This window comes from Ovis aries, chromosome 12 (assembly GCF_016772045.2).
Source record: "Ovis aries strain OAR_USU_Benz2616 breed Rambouillet chromosome 12, ARS-UI_Ramb_v3.0, whole genome shotgun sequence".
Classification (NCBI taxonomy): domain Eukaryota; kingdom Metazoa; phylum Chordata; class Mammalia; order Artiodactyla; family Bovidae; genus Ovis; species Ovis aries.
In genome coordinates this window covers 46,269,741-46,294,763 of record NC_056065.1, presented here as the reverse complement: position 1 = coordinate 46,294,763, position 25,023 = coordinate 46,269,741, and the positions used below count along the sequence as shown (strand labels likewise).

Sequence of the window (25,023 nt, the reverse complement as noted above, 5' to 3'; positions counted from 1 at the left end):
TCTCTGAGCCCAGGGTCTCTGAGCCCAGGGTCTCTAGGACTGGAAACCAGAGTACACCAGGCCTTCATCTTTTTCCCCTTCTTTCTCACCCTTCCTTGGGAAATCTGAAATCTGAGGACAGTTATCAGGGTCTGGGGGACCCAGAAAGGCTGAGGACCCAGCACCCGTGCCACCCTCCAAGGCATAGACCCAGAACTCCTTAAGGACTTTTTAGGCCGGTTCCTGGTGAATGGCCCTTGCTCCCCAAGTCTCTCAGGCCTGGGGCTTTCCTCTGTGCGCCTTCGAATAAAGCCCAGCCCACCGCCCCTTCCCAGATGGCCCTTCCCCGCCTGCCCACGTGGCCTCCACAACTCACTCCCTAGCTCCCCGTTTTCCTTTTCTGATCACACGGTCACTGTTTGCTGGCTTGTGTCCCCAGCGCCTCCATCTGGCACGGGATTGATAAATGAGTTCGTCTGGACGCTCTGGACGGCTCTCGAATTCGAGCCCAGTCTGATCACCCTCTGGGTTCTCCGTTCTGACCGGAGGTATAATAAATTAGGAGAGAAGTCCCTGGGCGCACCGCCCCTGTGGCCGCAGTCCGGCGCTCGGAGCGGAGGCGGAGTCGGGGGCGGGGCGGGGCGGGGGCGGGGGCAGGCCCGAGCCTTAAGCCGGGCGCCGCGGGTGCCCCGTGCCCCAGAGCGCGGCGGAGGCCGAGCTGAGCCGGCGAGGCAACGCGGGACAGAGGCCGGGCCGGCAGCCGCTCCGCCTCCCGACCCGCAGGCCCAGACGGCCCGGCCGCCGGCTCTCCCTGTATGGCGCCTCGAGGGACGCTCTGAGCCCAGGTCGCGGCGCCGCAGGCGGCACCATGGCCCTGGAGCAGGCGCTGCAGGCGGCGCGCCAGGGCGACCTGGACGTGCTGCGGTCCCTGCACGCCGCCCGCCTGCTGCAGCCCTCGCTGCGCGACCCGCTGGACGCGCTGCCGGTGCACCACGCTGCCCGCGCCGGCAAGTTGCACTGTCTGCGCTTCCTGGTGGAGGAGGCCGGTCTGCCCGCTGCGGCCCGCGCGCGCAACGGCGCCACGCCGGCCCACGACGCCGCCGCCACTGGTCACCTCGCCTGCCTGCAGTGGCTGCTCTCGCAGGGAGGCTGCGGAGTGCATGTGAGTTTGCGCCGCTCACTGGGCCCCCGAGGGGGCTTCCTCCCCAGGAAGGAGTTCTGGCTTGGAGCCCTCGTGGCTCAAGAATGGATGGTTTGGGGCACCGCGGAGCCAAACCTGATTTGGAGTTCCCTCCAAAGGACTTGGGGCAGGGTGGGCTCCTGGGTTGAGAGTACCCGAGCAGATGCTCTGGCAAGCGCTGGCCACCACCTAGAAGATTACCAGGTGATAAACCAGAATGGAGTTGGGCTCAACCAGGATAGCATTTAAGGGTGAGGGTGTGGGAAACGCACTGATCCAGGGAGTCCTGGAGAGTGGGCGGGGGGAACAAAGGGCCTGGAGTCAGAAGCCCATGTCCCTCAGGATCAGGTCTGGGAAGGGTGGTGCACAAAATCTTGCAGCCTACCTCTGGTTGAGTTGCATGTTTCCCTAAGGAGTGGGGGAGTTGGTAAATGGGGTCCTTCCCACGATCTGAGCGGATCCCAGGACATCAGCACCTTCCCACTTCCCAGATTCTTCAGCTTAGCCTGAGTCTTCCTGCCCTGAGACCCCACCTGGTCTCACTCAGTGGCCGCAGGGCTGGTATTAGCCAGTCTGGCCTCTCCTGAGTGGGACGTAAAGGAGGCAGCTCAGGTCTGGTGTGTAGCTTTCCTGCTCAGTCCTGCCAGAAACAAGAGCATCCAGCAGGGTCTAGGCCTGGGGTCCAGGTGTGCTCCTGATCCCCTGGAACTGCCAGTCCATCAGGACACTGAACAGCAAACACACAGGTTAGAGAGTAAGCCAGGTACCACCAGGTACTGCTAGGCCATGTGGGGGGAGCATCAGGGAGCTGCTTGGGCAAGGTGGCCAGAGAAGGCCCCTCCGAGGGGTGACCTCAGAAGGAACTTTTGGCTGATGGGGAAGAAGTGGCCAGGTGATGACCTGAGAATTCCGAGCACAAGGAGCAGGAAGTACAAAGCCCTGAGGGGGACACATTCTGTCCTGTGACGGGGACAGCAAAGAGGTGAGCATGTCTGAAGTGGGATGAGGCAGGGAGGAGCCAGCAGGGCCAGGTCCTGTAGGATTGTAGGCTGGGTTCAGAATTTGCAGGATCCTATGATTGTGGGGGAAAGCCAAGGATGGAGGGACAGAACTCATTTTCCTCTTAGCAAGAGACCACTGTGTTAACTGGCTGTAGTAGAGGAGGCAGGGGTACTCTGAGCTGACCGGCTGTGCCGTAGGGATAGCCAGGCCCCATTTCCCCCACCTTTTAGCCTCAGGATGGCAAGGCCCCCCATCCCACCCTTCCTGGAAGATGACCAGGCCCCTTATCTCCCGGCCAGCTCTGCTATCAGGAGTTCCTGGCGTGTGGCGCCTCCCCACCCTTTTGGGAGGTGGCACGCCTCCCCGATTCCGGTGTCCAGCTTTGACCGGAAGCCTCCCCAGCCACTGGAAAGGAGGTAGAGGAGCAGGTGGCCTTGTGCCCAGCTTATCAAGTCCCCCGCCCTCTAGCCCCAGCCAGCTTGGGTGCTGGGGGCGGAAGTGTGTATGTACGGGAGGATGACCTCGATCCTGGGCCCTGCTCAGCCTGGGGAGATAAGCAGCTTTAGGGTGCAGGCCACAGCACGTGAGGCTTCTGGGGCCTCTGGAGCTGTTGAGATCTTGGGGACAGGTCACAGGCCTGTGATCCTCTCCTTCCTGGGGCCTCCCTCTCCACCCCCACCCAGAGGCCCAGAGCCATCAGGATCCCCTGGACCCTCAGGCCCACTGTCCCCAGGCCCGATGGGAAGGAGGGTTTTTCTCAAGAGCTGGAGTGCAGGGCATATTTCACTGTGGGCCTGTCCAGGTCACTGCTAGCCAGTTTTGTCCGCTGGGCTCAGGAAGTGTGTTAGTTATTCAGTTGCCTCTGACTCTTTGCAACCCCGTGGTTGCATGCACTGTAGCCCTCCAGGCTCCTCTGTCCGTGGGATTCTCCAGACAAGAATACTAGAGTGGGTTGCTATTTCCTTCTCGAGGGGATCTTCCCCTCCCAGGGATCAAACCCAGGTCTCCTGCATTGCAGGCAGAGTGTTAGTACTGTTTGAGCCATGAGGGAAGCTGCTGGGCTCAGGAGGACAGACTAAACCAGTCTTCTGGTCCTCCTCGGGCATTCTGCACACAGGCCTCTCAGCATCGTCCTCTGCCTCCTGTGGGCTGTTTCTCTGCCTCCCCTTCCTCTGCCTGTGTTCTAGCCCATCAGCCAGTCTGTTTGTCCCCAACCCCACAGTCTGACTGTGACCTCCCCACCGTGCCCCTGGGCCCTGTTCCCTTGCCCCCTCACTTCCTGCATTTCTTAGAGGCTTCCCTTGGTGGCTCAGATAGTAAAAATTTCTGCCTGAAGTATAGGAGACCTGGGTTCGATCCCTGGGTCAGGAAGATCCCCTGGAGAAGGGACTAACAACCCACTCCAGTATTCTTACCTGTAGAATCCCATGAACAGAGGGACCTGGCGGGCTACAGTCCATGGGGTTGCAAAGAGTTGGACACAACTAAAACAACCAACACTTCTTCACTTGGAGGAGCCTCAGCAGTTCTCCTGTAACTGAGATGCACCTTCTTTAAGCTCAGGGTCTCTCCAGTTCCCGCAGCCTCAGCCACACCTGTTCCCACAGTGCCTGCCTCCACCCTGCCCCACCCCACTCCCCTTGCCCCTGCCGGGCTCCCTGCCTACCTCTCCAGCATCCCACGTGCTTGGGTGCTGGGAGCTCGTTCTGTTCCAGACCCAGTGCCCACTCTCCAAAACTCCGAGCCTCTGAGTCCAGACTCCTGGGTTCTCCGTGTTTCCCCGCCTTGGCCTGCAGGTCACATACCGCCTCCCACGACAGACACACACACCTGGATGTTCACAGAAGATGCTATCAGCACTCCTGGGCCCAGGGCATTGGCCTGTCTCCTTTGGAGTGCCTGGGAGGGGATCTTGTTCAAGCCCTTCCCCGGGGCTGCCTCTAGCCCACACCTACCACCACTGGCTAACTGCCTGGGTCCTGCCCACCAGTAGCCAGAGGCTTCCTCCTCCACAGGGACACAGTCTGTTCCCTGGGGGCTGGGAACAGGGAGTCTGCTGGGGTGGGCAGCTCTCTGCACTGAGGTTGGGGTGTTGGAGGTACATCAACCCTGAGGCCTCTTTTTATGGGATACTTGGGGAGGGGGAGGGCGAGGGGGGACGAGGGAGGGGGCAGGGTTAGGTGCAGGGAGTACCTCCTCACTCTGAGAGCAGGCCCAGTAGCCACGCTTCCTGACCCAGTGACTCCTTTGGGTATTCCCTGAGCATCTGGGTGACAGACAGGCGCTCCTGCTGGGACAATGGCAGGCGCCGTGAGAGCCCAGCATGCAAGGCGTGGTGCTGCCCTGAGGACTGAGATTCAGAGGGGGCCAGTCAGGCGCCAGAGGACAGAGGGGCCCTGGTGGCTGGTGGGATGCAGGAAGTGGTCTGAGCGAGGCAGGACCGGGCTCAGGACTAACGAGGTCTCCTCCCACAGGACAGAGACAATTCTGGTGCCACAGTCCTGCATCTGGCTGCCCGCTTTGGCCACCCCGAGGTGGTGAACTGGCTGCTGCGTCACGGCGGTGGGAACCCTACCATGGCCACGGACACCGGCGCCCTGCCTGTTCACTATGCTGCCGCCAAAGGAGACTTCCCCTCCCTGAGGCTTCTCGTCAGGTCCCACCCTGAGTAAGGACCCTCTTCTCCAGGGGGCTCTGGGTGGGCTGGCGGGGGCTCTGGGGGATACCTGAGGTTGTCTCCCTCTCCAGCATGCCGGGGGAATGACTGCTTCTGGGCCATCCCATGGCCAGGGGCCTGGCCAGAGACCACGCCTACGCAAGCTGACAATTCTCCCCTCCTGGTGGGCTGCCCACAGCCACAAGCCTCGAGCCCTGCAGGCAGATCCTCCCCAGCCCACCCCAGCTCTGGAGATGGCCATACAGACCAGTTCCCCTCCCCAGGATCCTTACCAGCATGCAGCAGGCAGCCCTCTAGCTCTGGCCTGGGTTAATTTGCAAGACTGATCTAAATGGGGCATAGGGGCAGCTCCTAGACTCTAGTCAAGAAGGAGGAGCCACGGCTGCTATCCAGAGTGAAGGGAGGTAGCCCTTTGCCCAGACCCTCGCCCTGCCTCCTGGCCTATCACAGAGCAGCTTGTCCTCCCCTGCGGCCAGTAGCTCATTCCCACTAACCAGGGGGGTATGGCTCTCAAACCCCCTGGGGCCCTGGGCAAGCGGTTGATCAGAGAAAGCAGCTGAGCCATAGGCTGGGTGCACCCCAGGGTGGGGTGGGGTTGCAGCAGAATGGGGTTCAGTATAGATCCTGGGAGTCATGGAGTTCCTGGGGAGGAGGGAGCCAGGTCTTAGGTGTACCTGGAGGGAAGCAGGGGTCCCGGGGGAGGATACCACCCAGACCCAGAGGGAGTGGGACACCAGTGACCCTGGGACCTGAGGTGGGAGCTCTCACTGGTGACTTTTGTCAGTTCAAGGGGGCACCTGGGAAATAAGTGGAGATAAAGGACCCAGCCTCAGGTTGAGAGCTACAAGGTGGGACGGCCTGTCCTCACCCCTGAGGGTGAGGGGGTGGGGTGGCCACTGCCCGCCAGGGAGCAGGCAGGAGGCCAGGCTGGCCCCACAGCCGGGTGGCAGGGTGGCTCCAGTGGGCAGCCCCTTGGGCAGAGGCACATGGTGTGCAGGTGGCGTAGCTGAAAGCCCCCAGGCTGGGCCCAGGATGGCTGGGCCTGGCTTGTTCTTGCTAAGCAAGGGCGCCTGGTTTGGTTAATGGGAGACCAGCAGGTGCACCTTGCGGGGCAAAGGTCTCACAGCCATCCCCACCAGAAGCCACTGGGTACCACTTTGGAGTGAACCCTCCTCCTCCAGACAAGCCAGGGTCTGGGTCACATCAAAATCAGTGGGATTTCAAGGAGGAGTGCCCCAGGCACCCTCGGGTGTTGGCTCCCACCCTGCAGCCGTCAGCACCCCTGGGGGCTGGTCCCAGACTCCCTGATAGACTCCCAGGTAAGGACTGGAGCACTGTACCTGTGTCTGTCCCCACCTCGGTGGTTCTCACCCCACCCCCTCACCCAACACGGAGTTCCCGAGAGGGGAGAGACAGGCTGTGGTCATCCTCTCACACCTGCCAGCCTCCCCCATTGCACACGGTGGGTCCCAGGAAGCCAGTTTGATGGCAGTGCCAACTTAGCTCCAGTGGTGTGAACTGAGGACCTCTGGGCCCACACCCCAGAAGAACTGATGGAGGTGGCGGTGAAGCCCTAGGCTGGCCCCCGGGCCCATCCTCATGGAGAAGTCTGGGGCTTAGGACAAGCCTCCACGGGCTGGGGTTGCAGCCTTAGGAAGGCTCAGACTATGCTGGGGGCACCCTGGCAGACTCTGGGCCTAAGGGACCCAGAGCCCTCCCAGGCCATGCAGTGAGGCTGGCTGTGATTGGGCCCTGGCACCCTCTCTCTGGCCAGATGGCCTGGACCGATGAGCCACCAGCCCCCAGTGAATCTCAAGGAAGTGGACAGAGGCCTGGGGCTCTGTTCCCACAGTGATGTGTGGCTTGGCTGATGAGGAGGTACTTTTGTGTGACAGTCAGACTGGGCTCAGGTAGGGGGAGAGGGCTGGGAATTGAGGTGGGGCCTGCTGGCTGGATGACTTGGGGCCTGGCACCCACTCCCTACTCAGAGGTAGAGACTCCTGCTCCCCAAGGCTGGGGACCCCAGGGCAAGAGTTGGGGGGCTGCGGAGGGGCAGAGGCCCAGGCTGCGGCAGGCTGCAGGGTGCAGTCAGGGGACCCAGGGAGCCTGGCTCTGGGGGAGGCCACCTGGGCTCTGCTCTCATGAGCCTGCTGTGAAACGCTGTGAATTATTCACGAGGGCTCAGCTCTCCCTGGCGGCAGGTGAAGGAGGAAGAGCTGCTACTGAGTGGGAAACTTGATCCTGGGCAGGAGGCTGTGGGCAGCCGTGAGCCATGGCTGCTCTGACAAGCTGCAGAGGAGCAGGAGGGCTGGAAGGCCTCAGGGGAGGGCCTGGCCAAAGATGGGCTGTGCCTGGGGGCACTGGGAAAGACTGGAGAGTGCGGGAATGGCCCATACCCACCCACCCCTCCTCCAATCTTTCCCAGTCCACTGGGCAAGTCCTCCCAGAGGAAGAGGAATTGCCACCTCGACTCAGCGGCCGCTGCGGTGGGACTTTCCCTCTGAGCCCCCTGGGGAAAGAGTTCTTAAGCTGCCGGCATGGGGGCTGGCTGGAACTGGGCCAGAGCTGTCCCAGGCCCTGGGTCTGAGGGAGATGGAGTCAGGAGGGTCAGCTCTCCTGGCCAAGGGCACTAGTGTCTGGTGGAGGGGGACCACAGAGGGGATAAGGACCAGGTAGCCCTCAGAGCTCTTGACCATCCTGGCGGCAGCATCTTGGGGCCCAGGAACTGTCTCATGCTTACTCTGTCTCAGCCGTGTGCTCTCCGGGGGCTTGAGTAACAAGAAGAGAGCCCTGGGCTCTGCTGGGATGCTTAGGCCTGAGAATCGAAGCTGGGGGGAGTAGGGGGCGGGCAGGGCTCCAGGCCTTGTCTTCCCCCTGGGGCCCTGCCATGGTCTACCAGTCATGGAGAGCCAGAAAACCAGTCTGCCCAAAGGTTTCTAACCAGCTCCCTCCTGCTGAGTGCCTGCAGGGGTCTGACACGAAGCAGCCGTCTGAGCCTCACCATGGGCAGTAGCTCTATAATCAGCCCATTTTACAGACAGACTCGTGTAACTAGTGGCTTACATTTTTTATTTAATTTTAATTTTTTTAAACACCAAAAGCATTTTGTATTGGGGTATAGCCGATTAACAATGTTGTGGTGGTTTCAGGTGAACAGCGAAAGGAGTCAGCCACACATATACATGTATCCATTCTCCCCCAAACCCCACCGCTCCTATCCAGGCTGGCACATAACATTGAGCAGAGTTCCATGTGCTGTACAATAGGTCTTTGCTGGTTATCCATTTTAAATATAGCAGTGTGTACATGACCTTCCTGAAGTCCTTAAGTATCCCTTTAAAAAATATTTATTTATTTTTACTTATGTATGTACTTGGCCATGCCAGGTCTTAGCTGCCGTACACATAATGGCTTTAGTTGCGGCATGTGAACCCTTAGTTGTGGCACGTGGGATCTAGTTCCCCTATCAGGGCTTGAACCCAGCCCACCTGCATTAGGACTGTGTTTAGTCCTAGCCACTGAACCACCAAGGAAGTCCCCTCATCCAACTCATATTTATTGAGCATCTGCTCTGGGCCAAGTGCCCAGGGCACATCAGTGAACCAAACAAATACCCTTGCCTCATGGGGCTGTAGATACAGAAATGGTGTCTCCGAGGGGCTGATGACCGGCCGGGGTCCCACTGGCTCCCAGTGTGGCCTTGACCAAGCTGCACCTCCTCTCTGGGTCTGTCTCCCCCTCTTGTTGTTGTCCAGTTGCTCAGTCATGCCTGACTCTTTGCAACCCCATGAACTGCAGCTTGCCAGGCTTCCCTGTCCTTCACTATCTCCTTGTTCAAACTCATGTCCACTGAGTTGGTGATGCCATCCAACCATCTCATCCTCTGCCGCCCCCTTCTCCTTTTGCTTTCAATCTTTCCCAGCATCGGGGGAGTGAGTCGGCTGTTCACATCAGGTGGCCAGAGTATTGGAGCTTGAGTTTCCCACTCCTGGCCCGGGCGCCAATCTTTAGGGCCTTTCATGTTCATCTGGGATGCCTGTTTTCCTTCTGTAGTGCTGAGTTTCATGAAAGCTGGCTGCTCCTAGAGCTCTGTCCAGCTGGAAGTTTCAGGCAGCCCTGACCTCAAGCAAGAAGCCTCAGCTGCTCACATACTAGGGAGCCCCAGACCTATGGCTCAGCTCCCCCTTAGAAGGCTGGGGGCCTTTGCTTGGGACTGGGGCTGCTGTTCCCTGACAGGCATCTGTTTCTACCACAGGCAGTGGGGTGAGTTCACTCTCAGTTACCACTCCCTGGTCTGCCCTTGTATGTATTGAGATTCCCTGGGCAACGGAGCCTGGGGGAGCCCACACTGGCACACTGGGGACACTGATCCAGGTCGGGAGGCTCTGAGAAAGGAGGGACCTAATGGAATCATGGCCCACAGGTAACTCCTGATCCAAGCCTGTCATGGCACCCAGGCCCAAATTGGCCTCTCTGCCCTCTTCCTGTCTACCTTTACCCACCTTTGAGACCACAGATCAGATCCCTGGTCAGGCCACAGGCTTCTCCATCACTGATAGGGAAGGCCACGTCCTGTAGCAGCCCAGAAGCCCTCCTCACTCTGGACCCCCCATGCCTCACCTGCAGCTGCTCCCTAATCACCAACTCTGCTCTGTCTCTTGGGTTTCCTTACTGTTCCTGCAGCAGGCCGGTGCCCTCTGACCTCTGGCCTTTGCTCAGGTCAACCCACTTCAAGAATACTGAAGTGGGTTGCCATTTCCTTCTCCAGTGGATCACGTTTTGCTCAATGGACACGAATTTGAGCAGACTCCGGGAGATAGTGGAGGACAGAGGGACCTGGTGGGCTACAGTCCATGGGGACACAAAGAGTCAGACATGACTTAGTGACTGAACAACAGCAGTGGGTCATTCCCATTCTCTTCCCCAGAGAGCCCAGGGTTGCTCCCTTCCCCCTCCAAGTCTTTGCTCCCTGTGCCTTCCTCAGACTGTCATGCCCCCAGGACACAGACACACGCCTTCCCTACTAGTTTTCCTCACTCTCCCCACTACTTGGCATTACTCTCTGTGCATCTTAGCGTGTCCTCTTATCATCTGTCTCCCCATGTAATGAGAGCATCTCTTCCTCTCCATCCTGCATCCCAAGGGCCTGACACTTCATTAATACTCACTGAAGGAGGGAGGAACCTGGAATCCACCAGGTCTTGTCCGGCCCTGCCTGTAGCTCACTGCCTGTGACTCAGATGGAACTCCCTCCAGGCCTCCCGGGACCCATGGGCAAATGCACCAGCTGAGGCCACATACGAGGAGGCATCACAGAGCTCCAGGCCCAGCTGCCCATCTCACTCACCCCTATGTCTACTCACTCAGCAACTAGCACCCAAATGTAGCCTACGTGCCCACCCTGTTAATGCTGGGGATGTAGTGAGTCCTCATGGCTTCATGGAGCCGACTTGGGCCACTCCCAGGGGCAAAGAAGGGGCAGACCAAGAGCCTGTGTACACACAGAGACGCTCCTGTTCATGCACCAGTGCGTTGGGTGCCCTGGTGGCCCTGGTTGACCCAGGTTTGAAAGGCCAGAGCTCTGCTGTCTTCACTGTTTGCCCCGTCCTGGCCTGTGGAAGCCTCCTAATCGGTGTCCCTGGGATGAAGGAAGAAAGTGCCGAGACAGCTCAAGAGTCACAAGTGCTGTGGAGTGGACCATGGTAGTTTGAAGGCAGTGGTTGAGAGATTTCTGTAAAATGAGGGGTCCAGGAAGGCTTTTCCCTCTCTCTTTCCTTTTTAAATTATTTATTTGGCTGTACTGGGTCTTAAGTCATGACACACAGGATCTTTAGTTGCAGCATGCAAACTCTTAGTTGTAGCATGCGGGATCTAGTTCCCTGACCAGGGATCGAACCCAGGGCCCCTGCATTGAGAGCGCAGAGTCCTAGCTACTGGACTTCCAGGGGAGTCCCAGGAAGGCCTCTGTTGGGAGGTGAGAGCTGAGTGGGAGAGGGCCTGCCCTGTCAAGACTGGCGTGGGAGCATAGCAGGTAGAACTGGCCGGGGCAGTGGCCCTGCGGGGGTGGGGGCGGTCACACTTGTCCTCATGGTGAGCCAGGAGGGCCTGGAAGTCTGGGAGAATTACAGACCAGTGAAGCTTATTCCAGGCTTGCTGATGGGTTGGTGTAAAACTGTTTGTTCTAGAATATTCCTTAAATCGGGGCTGCATTTCTTCCCCAGGCCGGTCCTGATTGTGGATCATTGTGCAGAGGTGTGATCAGAGAATAAGAGACCTAGACCCGCCAAAGGGCCCAAGACTTTCCGTTCCAGTGACTTTGCCCCATACCCAGACCTAAACGGGTGCAGATCAGCCTCTGCCAGACCTCCCTGGGGGAATAAATTATTGCCAGTGGGGAGGATACTGAAGATGCTGTTCTGTGACTGGGGTCTGCCTCCATGGGCAGCTCAGTCCTTGTTCCTCGTGGCAACAGTTGCAGTAAGCTGCCACCAGTCCTGGATGGAGATTTTCAGCAAACCCTTCCAAGCATTCCATGTTTCTTTTGTGTCATCCAGGGTGACTTAATAGTTACAGTCTGTCCATATTATCTTTGTTCCCAAGAGGAAGAAAAGTATACATCTTGATTTGTGTGATGGTTGCTAGGGAAACTTAGACTTGTAACAGAAGTCAAGGGTTTCCAAAGACTCCTAGAGCTTGGACTCAAGGGAGGGTGGCCTGGTGTCCTTTACTGAAATGGGGACCAAAAGGGTGGGGTGAGGGAGTGTGGAGAGATTTGCTCCATGTGGAAGCATGTAAAGGGTGAATTCCCAGTGGTCAGGACTCTGTGCTTTCATGGCCAAGGGGGTGGGTTTGATCCTTGGTTGGAGAACTAAGATCCCACAATACACGGAAAATGGCCAAAATTTTTTTAAAAATTAAAAAGAAAAAAAAAGCATGTGAATTTCAAGAAACTGCTCAATGCCTGGATGGTTGAATGGGCTGAGGGGGTTGCCGCATGTACTCCAGGTCCAAGCTGGAGAGATGAGAGGCATTAGGTACAGGTGGCCTTTGACCCCAGGAAATAGATGACCTCACCAGGAGCAGACTGTGTTTAGAAAGGAGGTCCTGGGGCACCCCAACATTTGGAGATCAGGTGGCCATCCAGGGCCTACACAGCCAAGGAGGCTGAGAAGACCTGGCCTGAGCTTGTTGGTACCTAGAGGAGCAGGTGTTCAGGAGGGGGAGGGGACAGCAGATGAGGCTGGTAGTGTGGAGGTGATGGTGTTGAGGCTTTGGGGGGCCTGAGGAGGTTGTTAGGTCAGACTGGGGCAGAGGTACCGGAAGCCAAGACCTGCCTCCCTGGGAGAAAACTTTCTATTTTCCAAAGCTTTCCCCTTTGTCTCTCACAAGAGGCATGAAGAGACCACCACTGTGATACCGATTTGTCCTATGTGGAAACTGAGGCCCGGGAAGGTAAAGAACATGCCCAGCCCTGCAAACTGCAAAGTCAGGATGGAGGCCAGGGCAAAGGGCAGGGGCTTGGACTGGACTGGTCACCCATGGCGCCACTATGGCCAGAACTCGAAGGGCTGGAACCAGGTGGGGTCCCCCGAGACCCCACCCCTATGCTCCAGTGACTCCCCACAGTCAAAATACTGCCCGTCGTGACACATGCTTGGTGGAGCCTGGATACCCTAGGCCCACAGTGCCCCCCACCAGAGGCACAGGGAAGAAGGATCCTAAAACACATGGAAGGTGCTAGGCCTTGGTGAGGGCTCTTCAAGAATGTCTCAGGGTCGATTTTTATCCTTACTTCATGGACAGAGAGCAGATGCAAGATGCTGCTTGTGAGCAGCCCACAGGCCAGGCCCTTCTTGCACTACGGCCCCCTCTGCCTCTCGAGTGAGCCTGGCTCTCAGTCTCCTCTGTAAAAAGGAAGCGATGCCAACACTTCCCCTATCAGGGCATTAGGCGGACTAGATGGGGGACACGTGTACTGTGCTCCCTTCCACGCTCAGCACAGAGTAATCGTTCAGTGGATGGTACTTGCTATCCCTGTTATGTGTTAATCCTTATACATAACTTATACATATACTACATAACATAAACTAGTTATGTATATGTATATACCATGTATGTAACATATACATACACATAAGCTTGTATGTATACTACTACATAAATTCACTTCTCTCCATCTAAACTCATTATTTCATTCCTTGTGCTCATCCATATTTTTAAAAGTATTTATTTGTATATTTACTTGGCTGCTCTGGCTCTTAGTGATGGCATGCGGGCTCTAGTTCCCTGACCAGGGTGATCAGGGGTCGAACCTGAGCCCCCTGCACTGGGAGCTTGGAGTCTCAGCCCCAGGACCACCAAGGAAGTCTTTCATCCATATTTTTGTAGTTTTCCTCAGTGAGAGTGAGGGTGCCCATTCTTCTTGCCTCTGAGCTGATGTAGAAGAGGGGAATAAGGCCGGGACCCCCTTTCCCACCCCAGCTCATCAGCAAACCTGCCCCATGTTCTGGGGTCTCCCAGGCTGGGGGCTGTGACTCTGGAATGGGTTACTGAGCATTTACTTTGTAGCAGAGCCTCTAGATGGGGTGTCAACCAGTGGCCTGGTGGGAGGCTATGGGCTGGACTACCCCTTCCTGCTCAGGTCCTGCTCTGTGCCAGCTTCTGAGACCTTCTGAGATCTCAGGCTGGCTGGACACCCGTGGGTCATGAGTTACCTGCCAAGCAGGAAGGACAGGGAGAACAAGGCTCCGGGCAGATCTAGCGCCCTGAGCTGTGTGCATTGTCTCAGGCCTCCCTCGAGAGCCCAGTGGGCCCTGGGCAGTGGCCCCTCCAGTCCCCAATCCCCAGGACCCCACACTTGCTGTGCCTTGGTTGTTGTTGTTCAGCCCCTACTAAGTCATTTCTGACTCTTTGCGACCCCATGGACTGTAGGGTCACCAGGCTTCTCTATCCTTCACCATCTCCCGGAGTTTGCTCAGACTCATGTCCATCAAGTCAGTGATGCCATCCAACCATCTCATCCTCTGTCATCCCCTTCTCCTGCCTTCAGTCTTTCCCAGCATCAGGGTCTTTTCTAGTGAGTCAACTCTTCACATCAGGTGGCCAAAGGATTGGAGCTTCAGCTTCAACATCAGTCCTTCTAATGAATATTCAGGGTTGATTTCTTTTAGGATTGACTGATTTGATCTCCTTGCAGTCCAGGGGACTCTCAAGAGTCTTCTCCAGCACCACAATTTGTGCCTTGGTTACATGGTGAATAATTCAGGCCATGGAGTGTTAGTCATGAAATATTAAACAGGCTCCTCCTGAAGCACCAGCATGTGAATGGCAAGTGGGGGTGGGGGTGGGGACACTGGCACCAGGGCGTGAAGGCTGGTGGCCGAGAGCCAGCACCTTCTCCAGGTACGGTGTGTGGATGGGACTCATCCCCCCACTCCACCATGGGGTAATGGGGGGCAGCCAGGCAGGGACCCAGGCTGAGTGTCAGCCTTGGCCAGTGGCAGTTCTGTGTCTGAGGAGCAGGTTCCCACATCAGGAGGATGGAGAGAGCTGGGGCTGGGTGCCTGATGGGGGCTGCGGGCAGCCTGTGTAGCGGGCAGGGGTCAGGAAAGTGGACGGGGATGGGGGATTAGGGACGGGGGAAGTCAGCTGAGGGGCCGGGGGGTATATGAGAGGGAGGGGCCAAGTCATGGGTGGGTGACGAGAGCATGGATGACGGAGTGGGGGCCTGGGTCGAGGAGGACTGAGTGGCCTGGTGCCTTCATTAATGGATACACGGCTGGCAGTTGGATGAGGGAGGGAGGGTGTAGATGGTGGGGGTGGAGTGTGTGATTGTCATGAGCAAATAGATGGGGGAGGCATATGGGTGGGAAGGTATGATGTCTGATGAAAAACTGCAGTTCCTTGGGCCCAGAGTCCTGATCCAGCCCAGAGGGACTTAGCTCTTACTCTCCCCCACCCTCCATCCTGGACCCACTGGGAGCTCCTGAGTCTGGGCCTAGATTGTGGCTCCACCTTGTGCTCATATAGGGTAACTATACCCTGGTGTCCACACCCATTGTGAAGTCAGAAAAACTGAGGCTCAGCCAGCGGCCAGGCCAGCGTCCCTATTCCCCAGCAGCACTCCACTTCTTGAGAGTGGCTCTCCAGTTAAGACCCTTCTGTGGGAGTTGGGAGCAGGGATGAGGGGCAGTGACAGCTGCAAGCTAGGCCCCAGGGAAGCCTGAGGGAGTGAAGACAGGAAACGGCCCCTCCTCCACTCCCTCGGCTCTTGCTGTGCACCTGGCCCTCCATCACACAGACAGATGTGTGCTCACCACTTACCAGCTGTGTGACCTTTGGCAAGTCACAGCCCCTGAGCTTCAGCTGCCCCTCTGCAAAATGGGAATGACAGTAGGACTTAAGGTAGGGTGTTCACTGCGAGTCTGCTTGCTAGTGTCACAGCACATGGGACATGCTCAGTGGATGGCATTCACCTGTAGGGTGGCCAGACTGACAACAACCACAAGACAATTTTAATTTTGGATAAACAACAATTAACAGCTTAGAATATGTATGTCCACATGCCCAGTGGGCATATACTTACACTAGAAAATTATTTGTTGTCTTTGGTGGCTCAGTGGTAAACAATCCACCTGCCAATGCAGGAGACACAGGTTCAATCCCTGGGTCAGGAAGATCCCCTGGAGAAGAAAATAGCAACCCACTCCAGTATTCTGGCTTGGAAAATTCCATGGATAGAGGAGCCCGGCAAGATACAGTTCATGGCGTCACAAAGCATTGCACACGACTGAGCGACCAAACACATCCAAAGTTCAGATTTTTTGTGTGTTTTATCTGGTGACATTACCACTCTGCCCTCTGGGAGTTCAGTCTTCTAGGGGCGGCAGAGGCCAAAACAAGTTTTGATCCACTGGGCATGACAGGTGACCCATGGAGTGAACCCAGGGCAGTATGGGGCACAGAGTCTGGAAAAGCCTGTTCTTGTAGTGGAACAAGCCTTGTGAAGGAGGGATCTGTACTGAGTCTTTTTTAAAATATGTATTTATTTATTTATTTGGCTGCACCAGATCTCAGCTGCAGTATAAGAGATTTAGTTCCCTGACCAAGGATGGAACCCTGGGCCGCCTGCCTTGGGAGTGTGTAGTCTTAGTCACTGGATCACCAGGGAAGTCCCTGTACTGAGTCTTCAAGAGAGATGGGAAGAGCATCCTCAGTCAGAGGGGGGACGTAATCAAAGACACAGAGGTCATACAGCGAGGACTCACAGTGACAGTGGGTCCATGTGGCTGAAAATGTAGGGGGAGGCCAGATCACAGCATCCTTGTAGACCTCGGTAAAAAGGTGAGTTGTTTACTGAGGGCAGAGACTAGCTCAGTCACTAGACGTGCACTGCAGAAAGGAGGCTGCGAAGGGTAGGTGGGGAGCAAGCCAGAGGGCCCCCACCCAGGAAGGCTGGCACAGGACTGTGTCCAGAGGGAGTCGGGGGGCCGGGCCCAGCGACTAGGTCTTCTCCAGTTACCCTCCAGGGCTCCCTGGGAGCGGTCAAGGGGCGAAGGAGGCTTTGGAGGGGGGTGGGCGCTGAGAGCCCACGGTGGGTGCTGCGTCTTCCGCAGGGGAGTGAATGCCCAAACCAAGAACGGTGCCACGCCCCTGTACCTGGCGTGCCAGGAGGGCCACCTAGAGGTGACGCAGTACCTGGTGCAAGAGTGCGACGCGGACCCGCACCTGAGCGCCCAAGATGGCATGACCCCGCTGCACGCCGCAGCGCAGATGGGCCACATCTCGGTCATCGTGTGGCTGGTGAGCTCGGGGACACGTCGGGGCGGGGCCCGGGGAGGCGGGGCCTGTACGGGACGGGGGCGGGGATAGGGGGGCTGGAGCCCAGTCCCCGCCCCTCTCTGCCCCGCCCCCTCTCTTCCAGGTGAGCTGCACCGACGTGAGCCTGTCGGAGAAAGACAAGGATGGCGCCACGGCCATGCATTTCGCGGCCAGCCGCGGCCACGCCAAAGTGCTCAGCTGGCTCCTGTTGCACGGCGGCGAGATCGCTGCCGACCTGTGGGGCGGGACCCCGCTGCATGACGCCGCCGAGAACGGGGAGCTGGAGGTGAGGGCGGGGCGCGGGCGGGTCCGGGGCGTGGCCCGGAGGCCAGGCGAGAGCGGGAGGGGCGGGCGCCCTCTGCTGGCGCCACGCTCGTCGCACAGCTCTGCCCGCGTGCCGAGGTCCCGGCTATGAGCCAGGGGTCCTCACTGCGCGCCCCTGCAGTGCTGCCAGATCCTGGTAGTGAACGGCGCGGAGCTGGACGTCCGCGACCGCGACGGGTACACGGCCGCCGACCTCGCGGACTACAACGGCCACAGCCACTGCACCCGTTACCTGCGCACCGTGGAGAACCTGGTACGCCCAGGGCACTGTTCCCCCCATCCACCGTGTCATTGCACCCCCCTCCACCCTGCCCCCACCTTCCCTAAGGAGTACGTGTTGTTACCCCTTTTGCCACGGAAGAAGCTGAGGTTCAAGAAAGTGAAGCCCTTGCCCGAGGTCACAGGAATAAGTGCCCTAGACCACTACCCCACATGACCTCTCAGCCCAGGACCACTGGGGAGTGAGGGGATGGAGGCAAAAATATCGGGGGAAAGAGGACCAGCCTCATCCTGATGAGACCCAAGGCTCGGATAAACGACACTTACTCACAGTGGGAACAGTAAAGTGCATTCACCTGCCCCAGGTATTAATTAGCTCATTTAACTCTCAGGCTTCTCAGGTGGTGCTAGTGGTAAAGAACCTGCCTGCCAGTGCAGAAGTAAGAGTTGCGGGTTTGATCCCTGGGTCAGGAAGATCCCCTGGAGAAGGGCATGGCAACCTACTCCAATATTCTTTCCTGGAGAATCCTACGGACAGAGGAGCCTGGGGGGCTATAGTCCATGGGGTCGCAAAGAGTCAGATATGACTGAAGCGACTAACATGCACATACATCCATTTAACTCTCACCACCCCACCCCCCAGGGACTTCCCTGGTGGCTCAGAGGTAAAGAATCCGCCTGCCAATTGCAAGAGGCATGGGTTTGATCCCTGAGTGGCAAAATCCCCTGGAGAAGGAAATGGCAACCTACTCCAGTGTCCTTGCCTGGGAAATCTCATGAACAGAGGAGCCTGGTGGGCTACAGTGCACCGGGGGTTGCAGTGGACTCTTCGCAGTCCATGGGGTTGCAAATAGTTGGACACAACTGAGTGCGTCCACACATACGTACCATCCTCTGAGGTAGGAAATGCTAATGTCCCCATTTCACAGGTGGGTAAACTGAGTTTCGGGGAGACCCAGTGGCCTAACCTGGAGATCCCGGTCTTCATCACTATTCTACATGTTTGCTCACTGCATGGCTACTTCATAATTGCAAAGCTGTGTTACTCTTTTTAAATTATTTTATTATGGTTACAAAGCCATGAACTAACCCACTGGGACTTGAGCTCAGGTGTGGGTGGCTCCCAGTCCAGGGCTCTGCCTCATCTGGTGCAGGAGGGGAGGAAAGAGGGCTGGTTTCACAGGCATCTTCAGAAGGGACAGCTTGGCCATGAGAGGAGCTGTGAAATGAGGCTGGGGGAAAGAGGGTCAATGGCCTCTTGCCCAGAGCACTGCATGCCCTGCCTTCGAGCACATGGGGACACCCTGGTTCTGGGGACCTCAGAGCACAGCAAGGCCCAGGGGTCAGAGACTGCTCCGGTCCCGAGGAAGAACTCACCCCACACCGAGAAAGGGCCACCCAGGGAAAGTCGTGATGCTTCAGGTAGTGCAACCTGTCACTGGGGTGTACAAGCAGAAGTGCACAATGTGAAGGGCATTTCTGCACTGGGGTGGGCTCCTTTCCACTGAGAACATCTGAAATTGTTTGGGGGGTGGGGGGAACAGTGCCTCGTAATGGAAGCTTTGGCTGCAGGCAATGAGCAAACAGGAACCACTCCTTGAATTCTGACCGCAGTAGGTACCCTGCCTAGTGCTTTACAGTGTAATCACAGTTAATATGCACTGTTTATTAATATTTTCAGTTGACACATATGGTATTTACTGGCTACCATGCACTGGCACTTCACTAACTTTTAAAATATTTGTTGCAATATAATGAGGCAGGAAGTACTGTTATTCCCACTTACAGATAGAGTTTTAGGTGCAGACAGAAAGGACAAGGGACAGAAAGGTCATGCATGGAGCTAGTAAGTGGGGGAGATGAAATTTGAAACCATCACCCTCCAGGCTGCAAAGCCTTTGCCCCTAACCTCTGTTATCCACAGGTCAGGGCTAGGCACCCCTGCTGGGTGCCCACTGCTGCCAGCCAAGGAAGGCTGGCAGCTTTAGGCTGCCACCCCAGCCCAGCTCCTATGGCTCCCCATGGCTCATGGCTTAGGCAACAGAGCCTGGCCCCGCTGAACCAGGTGGGCTGGGGAGACGCTGGTCCCCTCACTAGGCGGGCCCAGCTGTGGTGTGACAGATCCAAGCCATGGAGGATACTGGCCCAGAAAAGGCAAACACTCCTGCAGAGCCCCTAATTACGGGGCCAATGAGCATGGCCGCTGAGCTGTTACCTGGTGCCAGGCCTGCCTACCATTCCCAGGGGGCCTGTGACACTTCTCAGGCAGGGAGGGGGCTCAGGGCAGGGAGTAGCAGGCCTGTGCAGGAGGCAGCGAGCGAACAAGCAGCAGTCTTGCCGGCAGCAGGGCCAGCATGGGCAACGTAAGCAGAGCCCCCACCCTAGCCTGCTCCCAGGCGGGAGGGTCAGGCCATGGGCAGGGGCAGAGGCAGTGGTGGGGGATGGCTGAGCTCAGGCTGATCTCCCCCAGCTCAGCTGGGCCACCCCAGGCCCCACCTTTCCCCAAGGGCTCCATGAGGAGACTGGGACTGGGCTGGTGATGGAGTTTGCTCCAGGCCAGCAGGGGGAGATGGGGGTTGCTGGCCCATCCTGGGGGATCAGTCTTTCCTGCAAGTTGTGGGTGCTCTGCACCCATCCCCTATCCCCAGCTGCTCAGATGTTCTTACCCATTCAGTGCCTATGCCCCCTTGCTGCACTGGAGCCTGGGCCCTCTGCCCGCTGATGAGAAAGGGGAAGGCTGATGCCATGGGTGCCCTTGCTTGGGGTCCAGCCCACAACCCTCTCTTCTGGCAGTCCCCAACCCCTGAGCTGAGACCAACCAGGGCTGGGAGTTTCCCAGGAACCCACAGTCCTGCTGTTGGGGGGCTCAGTTTGAATCTCAGCCTGGAAGAACCTGAGAAGCGACCTTCTCATGACGAGGAAGGGAGCCCAGAAAGGCAAGTGGCTTGACCGAGGTCACACGGCAGGACCCTGGCCCAGAGTGTGCTGGTCTTTGGGGCGGGATTGCCCTTACAGCCTCCTCTCCCACTCAGAGTGTGGAGCACCGCGTACTGTCCCGGGATCCATCTGCTGACCTGGAGACCAAGCAGCCTGACTCAGGCATGTCCTCGCCCAATACCACCATGTCAGTCCAGCCGCCGAACTTTGACCTCAGCTCGCCCACGAGTACCCTCTCCAACTACGACTCCTGCTCCTCTGGCCACTCCAGTGTCAAGGGCCAGCGCTCTGTGCATGGTGAGTGGGCCTGGAGGAGGTGGGAGGGGGAGCAGATGAGAGCCAGCCCAGGGGGCCCTCAGGGCCATCCCTGGACCTACTGTGCCCGTGGCTGACACTGGAGACTGCCCAGGTCACCAGGAGGGGACGCTGCTTCTGGTGAGGACAGGGGACGCTCATGCTTGTGTGTGTCCATCACAAACATGCCTGTACATCCACAGGTACCCTCCCACCCACAGAAGCTACATGCACCCCACTTACAATTCATCCTTGTTCACACAAGTTCCCCAGACATTACACGTGCCTGCCCACACTCAAGTGCACACTTATACATGTGTACACACAATCTATAAATATGATATATGCACCTATGTGTATACTACCTGTGTGCACCTATACTACCTGCACACACTCATAGACCCCAGGTCTAATGCAAACATATTCATAAGTACAAAGAAGGATTTACACACATTCATGAACACACATGAATGCACACAGGCAGAAGCCAGGCACGTATGTCCACACATGCTGACCACGCCCTAGCTTAGGTGTGATGCCGGATTCAGGCCGCCAGGTGGTAGCCTGCAGAGCTGACGGTCACCCTGCAAAGCTGGGGTGTGGCCGTCCAGACTCCTGCCACCTGCCCTGCCAGATCTGTCCTGAGGAGCCACCCCTCTGCCCTCCAGGTGGCTCTGCCCTGTAAGCCCATCCTGGAGCCCAGACCCTCGGCCAGCTCCCCTCCAACCTGAGCACAGTGCAGGGCTGCGGGTGGGCAGGGCCAGGGTGATGGTGAACCCACAATGGAGCCATGCATGCCAAGCTCCACTGGAGCCAGCCTCCCCCAGTGGCAGGTCATTTCCAGGCAGAAGAGGGGTCTCCAGCCAGGGGTCAGCCTTTCTGGAAACTCCCCAACCCATCTTTCCCTCCCTCTCAGGGGTTCCCAGCCAAAGAGCAGCAGACATACAGAGCTACATGGACATGCTGAGCCCAGAGCCAGACCTGCCCCGTGGCAAGGTGGAGAAAACCAAAGCACCACCGCCACCACCTGGATTCCCTCCACCACCCCCGCCCCCAGGCACCCAGCTGCCCCCACCCCCGCCAGGCTTCCCAGCTCCCAAACCCCCGGAAGGGCTACAGGCAGCTGACATCTACCTGCAGACGAAGAACAAACTCCGACATGTGGAGACCGAGGCCTTCAAGAAGGAGGTAGTGAAATCCCCCCACACACAGCCTGCCTCCCTCCAGATCTGAGTGTGGGCTGATGGGGGACAGTGGAGGCCAACGGCTAGCCCATCTCGTGGGTACAGGGCGAGAGATGGGGGTCCTGGTCCAATGGTCTGTTCAGGAGTCAAAACTTCTGCTCAGTTCCATGGTGACCCAGGGCTGGATGCTGGAGACAGGGAGACAAGGAAGACATAGCTACCACCCTTTGGGGAGATGGGGAGCAGGAGAGGCATGAAGGAACGTATACCCTGATAGCCATGCCTCTCAGGAGCTGGATCCTCACCCCATCTTGCCCAGAGGAGCAGGGTGCTCTTGGAGATGGCAGAGAATACGTGTAAACTGCCTCCCCACAGACCTACATGTACCCAGCTCTGGGCACAAGGGGAGAATGGCTCCCAAGGGAGTGTCTTCCAGGTGGGAGAGGCAGGCAGTAGTGAAGGTGAGGATCTGAGGAGGGTGGAAGGGAGCACCAGGAAGGCGCACCAGTAGGGTTCAGCACCCTCAGCAGTGGGGGCTGGAGGCAGGGGTTAATAAGGAGGCTGGCTCCCCAGTTTGGGGCTTCAGCTCCCAGGTGAATAGACAAGCTGATCCTAAGATGGGGTCTCTCCCTGGGGAGAAGCAAGCTAGTGAGAAGGGGCTGAGTTCAGGGGGTGCTCTGAGTGTCAGGGACCCATGATGCAGGGCCTAGAGGATCCTGGCTGAGGCTTTGGAGCAGGGAAGGTACAGAGGGCTGGTGTGGACATCTCTGAGAGTCCTGGGCAGCGCGGAGGCCCAGAGGGAGCCCTGGAGTTCTGCCCAAGAGGAGAAAACCAGGCTGGTCTGAGAGGGGAGGGCCCCTGAGACCCCAGGTGACTGAGTCTGGGGTAAAGAATAGAGCCCCTGCTAAGGTCCTGTGGGAGCCTTGACCTTGTAGTTCTCTCTCAAGACCAAGGTAAGCTCTCCAGAGCCAAGCTCAGTAATCAGCTCCCACAGGTGACCTAGGTCACACAACCACCGGGTGGGGGAAGGGAAGGATACAGTCCCTGCAAGGCCACCCTCCTACCCACTTCTTGCCACCTCAGACCAGGCCCTCAGTGGCTTCCCCTTTCATCTCCGGAAGGTGGAAGGGGCCCAGGAGAGGCCTGCAGGGTGCCTTGGGCCACTGGACTTTCCCGGCCAAGCTGGTGGGCTCTGCTCTCAGCCCCCAGCCGCAGGACTGGTGGCCCGGCCTGCGCTCCCTCCCCTCCGCTCCCCTGAGCCAGAGCACCAGGACTGCGCGGTCCCGTGCCCCTCCCGGGTGTGTGCGTGCCCAGAGGCAGGCGCTGGGCCGCTCCACAAAGGGCTCTTTGTGTGCTCCGCGCCCCCCGCCGTGGCTTTTTCCTCGACCGCGGGCAGTAGCAGGGTCGCGGCGTCCGCGCCTCGGGGCTGCAGGGGGGGCCTAGGGGACAGGCCGGCCGAGAAAACGAATCCTGCGGTGTCGCGTTTCCTTGCAACGTGAGCCCGGCCGGGTGGGGCTCGGAGGGTCCGGGGCCACCGTGGGGACGCTCGGACTGAGGGTGGGGCAGAGGACAGCCCCTGCTAGGTGACTTGGCCTTTGGCCCCTCCGCCTCCTGTCTTTCTTCCCTGGCTGGGCTTTGTGGGGGTCGGCTGCGACGGGGCGGGACGCCCACGCTGTCACCCGAACCCGCCCTGACGCCCCTGAAATCCGAGTCTCGGGCGCGAGTGTAGGTGTCCCTTACGCAGACCGCGATGGTTTCCAGATGCGGGAGGGGAAGAGCGGGAGCGTGACCCGGAACTCCGGGGGGCCAAACATGGGGGTGCCCACAGTGAGGTCCGAATTGTCTCTGGCGGATGGAGGCTGGGGTGCTCAGCGCGGAGCGGAGGGAGAGAGATGCAGCGGGGGCAAGACCACATCTAGCCAGCGGGGTAGGCGCGGCGGCCAGGTTTGGCCCAGCAGTTGGCCATCCCCCTTCCCCGTGGCATTCCCGGCTGTTTGGGGGGTTCGGCCGGGGATTGGCAGGCTCTAGGTGATGTCAGGCCGACAGAGCTCTTCGGCGCTCGAGGGCGCGGTCGGGCAGGCGGGCCGGGCTGTAACCTGAGAGGAGGGATCAGGTAGCGCAGGTGTCGGGTCTACAACGCCCCCGCCGCCAGGTGCACAAGCGGGGGGCCACGGGCACGATCGCAGGTAGGAGCAGACGCGGTCCCGGGCCGGCGCGCCGAGGTCCCTGGGCAAACAGGAACGCCCAGGACGCGGGCTCTCGAGTGGGCTTCCTCAGCTTGGGACCCCTGCAAGAGAGGCGCGCGGGGGCCCGTCTGGGGGCCGCTGTGCGGCGGAGGCCGGGAGCTACCCCTGCTTCGCCCCCACCCTGGCATTCCGGCTGGGTCACCCCGCCCCCGGGCCCGCCCCTTCTAGCCTCCGTAGGGGCTCCTGCGCCCCTTGGCCCGCGCCCAGAACCCCTCCCTGTCCTGGCAACCGGGCCTGCCCTTTCACCGAGGCCCCCGGTACCTTCGCCCCAATCCTCGCTCTGGGAACAGAAGGGTCGGGGACCGTGAGCCCCGGAAGGTGAAGCGCCGGGAGGCGTAAGGAACGAGTGCCCAGGGCTCACTCCGCCCGTTGTCTTCCCGCAGCCCCGCGACGGCCGCAACGGGCTGCGGAGGCAGGACTCCGGACGCAAGCCCCGCGCCTTCAGCAAGCAGCCCAGCACGGGGGACTACTACCGCCAGCTGGGCCGCCACCCGGGGGAGCCGCTGGTCGCACGCCCGGGCATGGCGCACAGCGAGGAGGTGCGTGCCCGCCAGCCCGCGCCCGCCGGCCGCCCGGGACCCGGCCTGGCAGCCTGCGTCTCACTCGCTGGCCCCTCGGCTCCCCCGCAGGCGGCGCTGCTCCCGGGAAACCACGTGCACAACGGCTGTGGCGCGGACCCCAAAGCGTCCAGGGAGCTGCCCCCACCGCCCCCGCCCCCGCCCCTGCCCGAGGCCTTGAGCTCGCCGCCGCCTGCTCCGCCTCTGCCCGTCGACGGCTCGGGCCCCGGCTGCGGGCAGCGTCGCTCCTCTTCCTCCACTGGCAGTGAGTAGGGGCAGGTTGAGGGGTGGAGGGCGGCGCTGGCCCTGAACGGGGAGGGAAACCTAGACCACCCCCTCCCCCAGCTGCCACTGTCCCGGTGCTTCCTCTTTACCTACTTGATCTTTCTGCAGCCCCTACCCAATGAGGACTTGACCCTAAGGGAAGGCTCGGAGTTGCTTTAGGTCTTGTCAGAGCAGGACTGTGCTGTGTGATCTGGGTCAAGTCCCCTGCCCTCTTTGGTCCTGTCTGCTGCCTCTGGCCCAGTAGGGAAGGCCTCCCAGCTCTGGTGGCAGGCTGGTGCTAGAGGGAAGCTTGGAGAAGTAGAATTAGCTTCAAGGAGGC

General features: G+C 58.9%; 1 protein-coding gene across 6 annotated transcripts in view; it reads left to right on the top strand.

The window, feature by feature from the left end:
- Positions 1-677: 677 nt before the first annotated feature.
- Positions 678-25,023, top strand: part of ESPN (espin) — a 33,769-nt gene continuing 9,423 nt past the window's right edge. For 4 of the 6 annotated variants that reach the window (XM_042257331.1, XM_042257330.1, XM_042257328.1 and 1 more), the window contains exons 1-9: positions 678-1,141; positions 4,636-4,829; positions 16,454-16,640; positions 16,762-16,944; positions 17,104-17,235; positions 20,234-20,435; positions 21,349-21,620; positions 24,246-24,401; positions 24,492-24,684. In XM_042257331.1, coding sequence (XP_042113265.1) covers positions 848-1,141; positions 4,636-4,829; positions 16,454-16,640; positions 16,762-16,944; positions 17,104-17,235; positions 20,234-20,435; positions 21,349-21,620; positions 24,246-24,401; positions 24,492-24,684 — 1,813 coding nt within the window. In that variant the 5' untranslated portion in view covers positions 678-847. Of the gene's footprint in view, positions 1,142-4,635; positions 4,830-16,453; positions 16,641-16,761; positions 16,945-17,103; positions 17,236-20,233; positions 20,436-21,348; positions 21,621-23,693; positions 23,803-24,245; positions 24,402-24,491; positions 24,685-25,023 lie in introns of those variants that run through there. The other 2 variants (XM_042257329.1, XM_042257332.2) reach the window with 2 other exon arrangements.